This window comes from Nannospalax galili, unplaced genomic scaffold (genome assembly GCF_000622305.1).
Source record: "Nannospalax galili isolate Female #2095 unplaced genomic scaffold, S.galili_v1.0 scaffold5, whole genome shotgun sequence".
Classification (NCBI taxonomy): Eukaryota; Metazoa; Chordata; class Mammalia; order Rodentia; family Spalacidae; genus Nannospalax; species Nannospalax galili.
In genome coordinates, this window is record NW_008353126.1 from 3366100 (window position 1) to 3378996 (window position 12897).

Consider the following 12897-nt stretch of genomic DNA (forward strand, 5'->3'; position numbering starts at 1 on the left):
GGGACCCAAACCCAGCACACATGCCTTCACTGTGTGGCACTTCCTTAGGAGACGCCCTCTCTCATTGAATTCCTGTAGCTCCAAATACAACTATTTTAGAAGATTATTTTTATAAAGACTTCAAATGTGTAAAATAATATGTACATATATATTTGTTATGTTGTAACTCTGTGTATTAAGCATATAAAAGTGAAAATGTAGTCATACACATCACAGTGCTGAGTTCCTTCAAAAAAAAGATGACAAAACAAAAGTACAGCTTTTATCTGATAGAGGAAGATGCAGGACTAGAGTAGAGCAAAGACTCTTGCTTTTCATTCTAAATGCTTCTTTATAATTTTTTTGCATATGTATGTGTACTTTAGTAATTAAAAGAAATATGTATAAATCTGGGCATGATGGCACATGCCTGTAGTTCTAGCATCTGGGAGACGGGAGCAGGAAGATCAAGAGTTCAAGATCAGCCTAGGGTACATGGTGAGTTCCAGGCCAGCTTGAGCTATATAATAAGACTTTGTTGGGACTGGAGAGATGGCTCAGCAATTAAGAGCAATGGCTGCTCTTATAGAGGACCTGGGTTCAATTCCTAGCATCTACATGGTGGCTAACAGCCGTCTGTAACTCCAGTTCTAGGGAATCTGATAACTGCCTTCTTCTGACCTCCAAGGGCATTGCATGACATGGTGTACTTGCATACATGCAGGCAACACTCATGCACATAAAAGAAAAAAGGCCTTGTTTCAAAAAGCCAGAAAAAATGTGTATAAAATGTAAACCACAAAGTTAGCTTTTTTTTTTTTTTTTTTTGAGACAGGGTCTTCCTGTAGCTCCAACTGACCTGGAACTTCTTGTTATATAGCTTAGGCTGGGGTAAACTTACTATATAGCTCAGGCTGGCCTTAAACTTGGGATCTTCCTGTCTCTGCCTCCTGGGTTGCTATGATCAGAGGCTTGCCATTACAACACTTGGCTATGAAGTTTATATTTTAAAGCTGGTAGTTAACTCATTAGTTGAAGTGACTAACAGATTGCTCCTTTTTATGTAACAAAAGCAGGAACATACATAAATACCTCCCCCACCTCTTGTGTGAAAAGGAGATTCATATAAAAAAGGACATGGATTTGTGTTTGAGTCTTCCCTGATGTAAATTTGAGCAATTTATTTCACTTCTTGGCATCTTGGTTGTTCTTGAAAATAGAGAAAACAACACTTAATTTCAGGGTTGCTATCTATATACAGTTCTTAGAACAATGCCTATTAAAGAACACGAATTTAATAAACAATGAGATACATATATCATCACAAACCAACACAAACAAGGCTAATACTCATCTGTACAGCACTTCTGAGAAGGGTTTTGAATATTTTGAGTTGTAACTTCAGGTTCTCATCATATTTCCAATAGGAATTCAAATTACTGCTGCAAGTGTGAAGTTACAAACAACCGTTCTACTGTTAAAGCAGATCTAAATAAAGCATCAGTGGCTGCAGCTAATTACGGTTTCTGAAAGGGGAGGAATAATAGTCTATTTTTATACCTTCCTTACAGACACTCTGTAGATACAAGGATCAAGGATGCCCGTGGCGGCACTGGCACTCATTTTGCACATAAATGAGAACTTCTTTCTCCAGTGAACACAGTTTGCTTGCACCACCTCCCTGAATAGGGGTAAAAAAAAAAAAGTAATTATTATGTCCAAAGTATACACAATTTCACTCAAGTCTACAATGCAAAGTAATATACTCAAAGTCAATATTTGAAGGGGCTGGAGAGATGGCTCAGTGGGTAAAGTGCTTGCTCTTCAAGTATGAGGACTAAAGTTTGGATTCCCAGAACACACATAAAAGCCAAGTGGGTGTGGTGGGCTGCCTATAATCCCAGCACTGGGGAGATGGAGACAGGGAGTCCCTGGAGCAGGCTGGCTAGTCAGACCAGTCAAAATGGCAAGCTCCCCCCATGCCTCAACATGTAAGGTGAACAGTAATCAAGGGTGACAGATGACATTAATGTTGGGTTTCCACACACGTGTACCTGCACATATACATGTGCCCAAACACATGTGAATATGCATACATGCATACACACTACATATACATACATATACAGAAAAAATCAGTATTTGTAACCAATGGAACAGAAATAAATTATCTATTGGAAACTGAAAAGAAATTTACATATCAATTCAAGCAGTATAAAATAAAGCTTCACCATTCATTCAATGCACATTTATTTTGATGTGCTGGGTATGTTCTAAGTGTTTAAATACAAAGATAAAGGTCAGAGTTCATAACCTTGAAGGCCTTAGTGTGACAGAAACATACACAAATCTTACTTTAAGTACAAGCAAATATTTAGCTATTTCAGCAACAGGAGCCACCATTTCAGTTTACAAAATGCTGCTTAATCTCACGCCAACCCTAAAACGTAGCTGGTATTTCCCTCACTGCAGAGATCAGGAAATCAAGCATAAGAGAGAAGTTAATTCAAGGTTATTTAGGTAGCAAGTGCTATATTCAAACCAAGCCCACGTAACTTGAAAGTCCCCATATCCACAACCCAACGTCTATTGTTTTTCCAACAACTTACTCTTAAAAGTTTTCTGACTTTGTACATACTGTTCTCTCTACTGTTATGTGTATGTGCAAGGGGCTTAGCCTTAGAAAGCAAGGATAATTATTCAGCTAAGGCAGGAAGAAAGACACAGACAGAGGGACAGAGAGAGAGATAATGGGCAACATAAAAAGTGAATAATGCAAAACTGCTTTCTCTTGATTTACTTATCTATTCAGCTAATACAGGCAAGAGTATTAATTCTTTGAGAATTTCATGCATGTGTAACAACGTATTTTGATCATATTCACTACCTCCCATTCCTCCCTTAGCTCCTCCCAGATCCACCCCCCCCAATTTCATGACTTCCTTAAACTAAAATAACCCACCAAGTCCAATTGGTGCTGTCCATATATTCATGAATGTGGGCCATCCACTGGAGCATGGTGACATATTGGGGGTCACAGGGCTAAAGAAAGCTGACTTTGCCTTCTCCAGAAGCCATCAACTGTCAATAGCTCCTCACCTCGGGGTGGGTGGGGCTTACGAGTCCCTCCCCACCCCATGCAGAAATGTTGACTGCTTTGATCTTGTGGCAACCACAGTTGCTCTGAGTTCATGAGTGCAGTGGCCCTGTCACATCCAGAAGACCCTGTTTTGGTCTGAGACGTGTGGCTCTTACATTCTTTCTGCCTCCTCTTCTGCAATGGTCCCCGAGAGCACAGGTTTAATAGGGTTGATTTTCTTAAGAAAGTACAGAGTAGGGTCACTTTTCTGGAGCAATAGGATGGATCAGTGAGTTGAAAATTCAGATGGTTTGAGGACAGAACAAACTAGGGATGAATACGATAGTGTGTCAACTTATAGCTGCCTTCGTGAATAAAAGGAATGTGAATTAGGACCAATGAGTTTGGTTTTATGAATAAATAAAAATCTTAAAAAATCAGTAAATAATAAAAATAATAAACACCTAGAATTTTTGTTTTCTTCCCAACTTGGTCTTAAATCTTGAGGGCACCAGCCATGGTCTGGAGATCTTGAGAAAGGCATGCAGATATACTGATAACTTGGGCTGTTGAGGAACACACCAAGCTTCAAGGTATGTCACCAAGACCACTGACATGGGATCAGGTATCAAGAAACAATATTTTTAAAAAAATTGTTATTTTACTGTCCTTAGAAAATCATATATAAACTTCTAGTTAAAAAAGTTTCTTCTCTCTCCCTCAAGCCTACTAAGTTAGAAAAAAAAGTCAAGGCATTATCTCACAAGTAGACAAAAATAAATTGTCAGAGACACACAAGTGATAACTAATTTAGCAAATTGAAGAAACCTGAACCCTACGCTGTTGATGTTGAAAGCCAAGAGTAGAATCTTGAATTGGTTCTGAAATAGAATGAAGGGGGGACAAAAGGCAGAAGGGCTGAATGAAAGCTGTTTGAGAAGCAGTCAGACCCTGGTCTGCAGGAGGCACAGGCTTATTTTCCTGAGGGGAGAATCAGAGAACTGTCTGGCCTGCCTGACTTCAGGGCAGGTATCAATGGCATGATGGCATAATGGCATGCTGGGGGAGGAGTGAAAGATAACTTTGTGTTGAGTGTTCCAGCTTTCTTCTCTATCCCAGTTCCTGGCAATTTTGGAACAAAGCATATATTCATCAAGATGATGTGGGAAGAAGTTTTTAAAAATTAATTTATTTTTATTTTATGTGTATGAGTGTTTTGCCTGTATGTATGTAAGTGCACCATGTGTGTGCAGTGCTCATGGATGCCAGAGAGGGTGTTGGATTCCCCTGGAACTGGAATTATGGATGGCTGTTAGCCAATACATAGGTGCTGGGAACTGAACTGTGGTCCTCTGCAAGAGCAGCCAGTGCACATAACTGCTGAGCCATCTCAGCCCTGGGAAGAATATTTTCTGAGAAATCCAACCAGCCTCAAAGAAAGCTCCAATGAAGTGGACACTGAGGGGCTCCTAACAAAATGACCCAGCTGGCTCAACATCTAGTGAAAACCGGAGACTCTAAGTGGCCTCCATCTGCACAAAGCTTTTCATCAACGTTGGTGCCTCAGTTAAATCTAAGCTGGCACACGAAGAAAACTGTCTAGGAAAAACAGAGACCAGAACAAACAGGAAAAAAGCAAAACTGATACTGTAAGAAGAAAAAAAAATCTCAGATGAAAATAGAAATTGAGGGATGGAGAGATGGCTCAGTGAGTGACGGCACTTGGTACCAAGCCTGATGAGTTCAATCCTCAGGACCATGTGGTAGATGGAGAACCAGCTCCCACAAGTTGTCCTCTGACTTCCACTTTCACACCTTGGCATGTGTACACACACACACACACACACACACACACACACACACACACGCACAAATAAATGTAGTAAAACAAAAAAAAAATCACATCTACCATAAAGGAATAAGATGCTACTTAGAAAAAAAAAATCCTCAGGGCACTAAAACATGTTCCTGGAAACCAAAACTCCTGGGCTTGACCTTCTGCCTGCTATTCTAAATGCCCTCTACCCTCCTCATAGTCCAGAGGCTAGTCACTCTGGACTGCACAGCCAGTCCCTACCATCTGCCTCTTCTGTGCAACAGGCACAATCCCAGATAGCAGGAGAGAGCAAAGGCAATACATTCCTGGCCCTTTCCTTGTTAGACCATGTCAGACAAGGACTGCAGTTTTTTACAATGTGCCTCTGGCACTAAGACTTTAAACTATGCACACATATCTTTATTAAAATAAAAATGAGCAAATTAAAAAATTATCAAGTATTGTCAGGTGTGGTGGTGCATGCCTTTAATCCCAGCACTTAGGAGGCAGAGGCAGGTGGATCTCTGTGAGTTCAAGACCAGCCTGGTCTACAGGTGAGCTCCAGGACACCTGGAGCTACAGAGAGACCCTGTCTTGAAAAGACTAAAAAAAAAAAATTATCAAGTATTGAATGATTTCAAAACAACAAAAGTACTTAAAAGAGAGCCAATATGGTGTGGTATGTGCAGGCAATTCCAATACTGAGGAGGCTGAAGGAGGATCACAACTTTAAGGCCAATCTGGGCTACACTGTAAGACCATCTCCAATAAAGTACACAACATTGAAAACCATTATTTTCTAATTGCTTTAACCATCCACTCAGAATATTCTTTGTTGTACAATACATGAAAATCACATCTTATTTTGTCTGCTTTTTATCACTATAACAAATCCCTGACATAAATCAGCTTATAAAGAGAAGAGGTTTATTTTGGCTCGCTGTTTTGTTTTGGGGTTTTCAGCCCATGACTGATTGGCTTTGTTGCTTTGAGCCTGTGGCAAGGGAGAATATCACAAAGGAATCATCTGGTGAAGGAAAACCTCTCATCATGACTGGAAAACAACAGGAAAGGAAGCAGAAGGAGAAGAAAAAGGAGGAGGAAGAGAAGAAAGAGGAAGAAGAGGGAGAGGAGGAGGGAAGGGGGAAGAGGGGGGAGGGAGAGGAGGAGGAGAAGGTGGTCAGGCAAGGCGGCACACACCTTTAATCCCAGCACTAGGGAGACAGAGGCAGGTGGCTCTCTTTGAGTCTGAGGCCAGTCTGGTCCACATAGTGAGTTTCAGGCCAGTCAGAGTAACCCTGTCTCAAAAACACAAAAAACAAGCTTTGATAGATGACTCAGTGTGTAAGACCACTGGCTGCTCTTGCAGAAGATGGGATTAGGTTCCAGCACCCACATGGCAGCTAACAATCACCTGCAACTCCAGTTCCAGGGAATCTGATGCTCTCTTCTGATCTCCATGGGCATTGCACAGCATGGGTGCACTTACATACATGCAGGCAATACACTCATAAAATAATAAAAATTTTAAAAATTTAGAAAAAGAAAAAACTACCTTACCCTCCAAAGAAAGGAGGAAGAGAAGGAGGAAAGGGCAGAGTTTACATTATCCCCTTTGAGGGTATGACCCCCAATGACCTGAAGGTCTCCTACTTGATTTGTGTGTGTGTGTGTTAATATTTGTAAAATGTCTGTGTATTAAGCACTCGGTAATATTATTATCGTTGTCACTGCAATCATCTTAAGGAATTCAGAACTAACATCAGTCAGACAGAATCCCAATAAGTAGCTGGCTATATAAGCTTATGAAAGTGGTTTTTTTTTTTTTTAAGACAAGGTCTCACCATGTAGCCCTGGTTGGGCCTGGAACTCAGCAGAGATCTGCCTGCCTCTGCCTCCTAGGCATGTACCACCATGCCCGGGTTGGCCCCCAGTCTTAAAGGTTCCATTACCTCCTAACAGTGCTGTGTACTGGGAACAAGTTTTAGCCCATGGACCGTTGAGTCCAGACTATAGCTGTACCTTAAAATGTTACTAATGTGGGGCTAGAGAGGGCTCAGAGGTTAAGAGCACTAGCCACTCTTGTAGAGGACCCAGGTTCAGTTCCCAGCACCCATATGGCAGCTAACAACCGTCTGTAACTCCAGTTCCAGGGGAATTGAAACCCTTTTCTGACCTCCAGTGGGCACTGCACAGCATGAGTGCAGGCAATACACTCATGCACATAAAAAAATGTTACTAATGTTACCTAGTTTATCTAGAGAGTGAAGGAAATCAGCATTAAGTCTGGTAGACTTGGGAAGAAACTAGATTAAGAATCAGTTTAACATTGTACATATGAGCAGATAATTGAAATTATAGGGTAGAATAAAGAATAAGTTTTAATAAATAACATCACACTAAATCTTGCAGAGGAAAAACACACTCTACAAGTTCATATTCCCATTTATCGACTGCCACTCTGTCTGCCTTTAGGTCCTAGCCCCTTAACGATGACACTAGTGACAGAGATGACAATATTTACTGAGTGCTTATTATACACAGACACTACATATTTTACATATATTAATACACTTAATCCTCTCAACAACTCCATTCTCTGAATAAAAGAGCTAAGAGAAATTAAGTGGCTCATCCAAGTTTACTTAGCTGAACAGAATTAAACTGGAATTTGAGGAATTGTTTTTTCCATGTTCCCACTTCCCAGTTATCTTCCAATACTCAAAATCAGGCTTCTAGGCCAGCACTTCATTGAAACTGCTCACCAGTGAGCAAATAACTGCCAAATCTTGAAGCTTTAATTTTTTTTCCAGTTATCTGTGTGGGTGTATATGCTTGCACACTTGTGCTAGTGTGTGTGGAGGTCAGAGGACAACTTGCAGGAATGGGTTCTCTCCTTTCACCGTGTGGGTTCCAGGGATCAAACTCAGGTTTCAGACTTGGCAGCAAATGCCTTTACCAACTGAGGGACCTAGTTGGCCCCAGATGTGTTCTTCTTAAATCATACCTGGCCCTTCCTATATACTTTAAAAAAAAGTTGTATTTTATATGTATGAGTGTTTTGCCTCCATGTATGTAAGTGCACCCATGTCATGAAATGGCACGGAGGCTAGAAGAGGGCATCAGATCCTCTGGAACTGGAGTTATGGTCAGTTGTTAGCCACCATGTGGGTGCTGGGAACTGAACCCAGAACCTCTGGAAGAGCAGCCAGTGCTCTTAACCCCTCATTAATCTCTCCAGCCCCTTCCTTTACATTCTTAAAATATTCTTGTCCCTTTCTACTTCAGTGGCTCTTTCATCTCAATTTCATATACCTCTGTCTCCTTAAGATGTTGATGTCCACCAAGCTTATCTTTTCACTTTGATAGCCTTAGCTATTATGTATATGCTTACAAACATGCATAAACACATTCCGCGAAGTCTTCTTTAGCCTTTGGATTCATGTTGTCCATGTATTAATTGGTGATCCTGTCTGGCACTCCTAATCTAGAAGGAATTAGTCCTTTACATCTTTCTTGGTACTTACCAGCAATCTACTGACTTACCACATTAACTAGGTAGTTAAACTAATAAAATGGCTTGTTTAGGAGCATATGTAGGGGAGAGTACAAGCAGCTTATTCAATACCTCTCTTTATTAACAGAACTGTGATTTTATTTAGACTGGCTATATTCAAGTAAAAGACTATATTTTACAAGTCTTTCTTGCAGCTCGTGGTAGGAGGGCATTGATTATAAGCTATTGTGGTATCATTAGTGGCTATTGCTTGGGACTTCTACAGAGGCACAGTAAGAAAGGAATAGTGGAGATGATCCCTTTGTTCTTTATTCCTGCGTCTGCCCAGAAAACCATCGTGACAGTGGGCATGAATGTCAGAAGCCATCTTGGACCATAAACTATCTTCATGAAAAGCTGCCAGATGATGGTACGGAAACAGAGGGAAGGTGGGCCACACAGAGGGTGTGGGCCACAGGTGAAGGACAGTCCATGTCTCTATCCACAATTCCTAAATCTATTATTTAAAATTATTATTTTGGGTTTTGTTATACGCAGGTGAACTAAAGTCTGACACAATCTAAGTCTGATTACATTCAAATGAAGATATCTGAGACTCCAATGTTATTCCCATTCAGGTAGAGACTCAGAATCTCAGAGTCCTTTTCCTGTCATTTAAGGTACTGTATGGATACCAGCACCTAGGAGGGCGGAGGGGGGAGAGCTGAAGCAAGAGGACCATGAGTTCAAGGCTCGCTTGTGCTATATAGAAAGACTCTATCTGAAAAAATGAAATTATTGGGGCTGGAAAGATGACTCAGCAGTTAAGAGCACTGGCTGCTCGTCTAGAGGATCCGGATTTGGTTCCCAGCACCCACATGGTGGCTAATAATTCCAGTTCCAGGGGATCTGATGCCCTCTTCTGGCCTCCATGGGCACTGTATGATATGAGTGCACTTACATGTAGGTGTAACGCTCATAACATAAAATAAAAATAAATAAAAGCTTTAAAAAGATGAAATTATCAAACAAGATTACTGAATGGATGAAACACTTTGAAATCTGGAACAGGTTCTTATGGAGGTAGTCTAGTAAACAAAGGGATCAGGCTGGGATGAACTGGTTTATGAAAAGTGTACTTATTTATTAACTACTTCATAGTATGCATAACAAAGTCTCCTTATTGAAGAAGAAACCTAGAAATCATAAAATCATAAAACGAAGTCCAGCATAATCTCACGGACACAGTCTGTGAACCCTAGTAAACATCCAATAAATAGGCCAAACTGTCTGGTACTATCAATTCTTGACTGTTATTTTCTAACTGTTCAGAAATTAAGGTCTTTCCTGGGCCTGACATCATTACCCTAATTCAGACACTTAGTTTCAGTTCCCTGCACTATACCAAGAGCTCCTTAATGGTTCCTGCCCAAATCTACCTTCCTCATGTCTACCAGAAAGCTCCTTTTAAAATATAAAGGTGATGTTTTCATTCCTCTGATTCGTGCCCTTTGCCGCTTCCTGGTGTTCTTTTTAGGATTGAGGCCCTGGCTCTCTTTGGTCTGATCTCTGACCCTGTCCATCTTCCCGCTGCATGTTGTTCAATTTCCCTTACATTATTTCTTACTTGTAGGCCTTTAAGATATCTTCTTTCTCATACACAGACTCTATTTCAACTTTCCACATTCACCAGTTTAATTTGAACTTATTTACTTTAGTTATTAGTTCCTCTAAAATCATTCCTCAACTCAGTCTTCAGGTGAAAGTTGGCCTCCTTGGGGCTAGAGAGATGGCGCAGTGGTTAAGAGCTGACTGCTCTTGCAGAGGACCCGGGTTCGATTCCCAGCACCCACATGGTGGCTACGAATCGTCCTTAACTCCAGTTCCAGGGGAATCCAAAGCCCTCTTGTGACCTCCACGGCATTGCACGACCCAGGTGCACTCACATACATGCAGGCAATACACTCATACACATCAAATAAAAAAAAAAAATAATAAAGAAAACTGACCTCCTTTTTGCCTTGGTTCTCTAAATCTCTCACTGTCTTCCCTTCCTTAAATCAGTATACGGTTACCCAGGGGTGGGGTTTGGGGAAGCTTCCATCATCTTATTCAATACTTCATCCCCAGGATAGGGTCCCAATTTCCCTTCACCCTGTCTTGTTTCTGGCAGATTCTCCTATGTTCCATGTATTTGATATGAATGAAAACTGTAACTGAATTTCCAAAATGTGCAAGCTTAAAACTTACTGACATATCCTGTCTTAACAGTAACTTTAGCAGATGTTCAGTTGAAATAACTGTTTTCAGTTGTATAACATCAAAATAATAGGCCTGGGTTATTAAATAATCTGTCAAAATAAAAGAGGTTTTGGGTGAGTGTGGTGGCTCACATTTGTAATCCCAGCACCTGGAAAGTTCAGGCAGGAAAAAACTCACATGAATTTGAGGCCAGACTGGATTACAGAGCGAGACCTTGCCTTAAAAATTTTTATTTTTTAAATTTTGTGTGCCTGCTGGGCGTGGTGGCGTACACCTGCTGTCCTTGCACTTGGAAGGCAGAGGCAGGTGGATCTCTGAGTTCAAGGCCAGCCTGGTCTACATAGTGAGTTCCAGGACAGCTGGGGCCACAGGGAGACCCTGCTTCAAAAAGAACCCCCCCCCCAAAAAAATGTGTGTGCCTAAGGCATTTACTCAGAATTTTTTGCGATAATCTTTTCTGTGTACACACATGTGCCCACATACCCGCAAAGCTTGGGGGAAAGCTGTCAAAACTAAACAAACCAAAAAACTGGCAAAGTTAGTTTGTGACCGTTTGTTATACTGATGTGTAACCATGAAAACATACGTAGGCTACTTGGCAACTGAGACAAAAGTCACATTAGTAAATGCTTTCCGTTAGGTGAGTCATTAATTTCCTATGAGTTTTGGTTGGTTGCTCAACCACTTTCAAGAAACAAAGCAATGGAATGTGATTTGTGTTGATACTGTGGAAAGCCAAATATTTCCAAGATAACATGATAAACTTGCTGAAATAAACATGAAATAAGCAGATGACTCAGAAGACAAAGTTGGCCATTCTTTATGTTTCAAAAGAGTCAAAGAAAATCCAAAAAATTGTCAAAAAAAAAAAAAAAAACCCAAACAAAAATAAAAAAGACTAAGTATAGGGACTCCGTCTTCATGATTACTTATTGTACCAACTTCACGCTCATTCTCGGCTAACCAGCAAGTATGTACTCTTGGCACACATTTAAAATCGTGCATCTGGGGCTGGGAGATGGCTCAGTGGTTAAGAGCTGCTCTTCCAGAGGACCGGGTTCAGTTCACAGCACCCACATGGTGGTTCACAACCTTCTGAAACTCCAGTTCCAGGAGATCTGATGCCCTCTTCTGGCCTCTGTAGGCATTACACAACATGGGTGCAGTTAGACACATGCACGTAAAATACTCATACACGTAAAATAAAAATAAAGAAAATTTAAAATTGTGCCCTATCTTGATTATTCAAAAATATTTTAAACTAGTTAGAAACAGTGATCAATCAAACTAACAAGCAATGTATTATGAGGAACACAAACTGTTTGTCAGACAGTAGAGCATGGAGGTTAAATGCTTATCCAAGAGTCAGTCTGTTTGCATTCAAATCTTGCCTCTGCTACCTGCCAGCTGTCACCCTGGCCCTCTCTCCAACTTCTCATATTTGAAGTACCTTCTCAATAAATAAATAAATAAATAAATAAATAAATAAATAAATAAATAGGATAAGAACAGTACCTATACCTCATGGGAATCTGGGGAAAACAAAAAAACTTTTTACAATGCACTGTTCAGAACAGTGCCTGGATTACAGTGTACCTCAACAACAAATGTTAAAAGTTGCTTTTTTTCAGGGACTGGAGAGATGGCTCAGTGCTTAAGAGCACTGGCTGCTTTTGCAGAGGACTGGGTTGGGTTCCCAGCACCCATATGGCAGTTAACAACCATTTGTAACTCCAGTTCCATGGGATATGACACCTTCTTCTGACCTCTGCAGGCATTGCATGACATGGGTGCACTTGCATACATGCAGGCAATACATTCATATACATAAAGTAATTAAAAAATATTTTTAAAATTGTTATTTTCAAGCTGGGTATAGTGGCACATGCCTTTAATCCCCACACTTGGGAGGCAGAGGTGGGTGGAGCTCTGTGAGATTGAGGCCAGCCTGATATCCATAGTGAGTTCCAGGCCAGTTGTGGCTGCAGGGAGACCCTGACTCAAAAAGACTAAAAAAAGAAAAAAAACTGTTATTTTCAAGGATGAATGTGCTGGATAGCTTTAGTGTCAACTTGACACACCTGGGTTGAGGGAGCCTCAATTGGGGAATTGCCTCTATTGGACTGGCCTGTGGCCATGTCTGAGGGGCATCTTCTTGATGAGTGATGTGGGAGGGCCCAGCCCACTGTGTGTGGTGCCACTCCTGGGCAGGTGGGCCTGTGCTGCATAAGAAAGCAGGCTGAGCAGGGGCCAAGGGAGCAAGCC

The 12897-nt window shown here is 41.0% G+C and overlaps 1 protein-coding gene across 1 annotated transcript in view; it reads right to left on the reverse strand.

Annotated features, from left to right (window-relative positions):
- Fam102b (family with sequence similarity 102 member B) overlaps window positions 1-12897 on the reverse strand; it is an 80089-nt gene that overhangs the window by 41005 nt on the left and 26187 nt on the right. The window contains exon 2 of the mRNA XM_008850430.2: window positions 1540-1660. Within this exon, the coding sequence (XP_008848652.1) occupies window positions 1540-1660 (121 nt within the window). The remainder of the gene's footprint in view (window positions 1-1539; window positions 1661-12897) is intronic.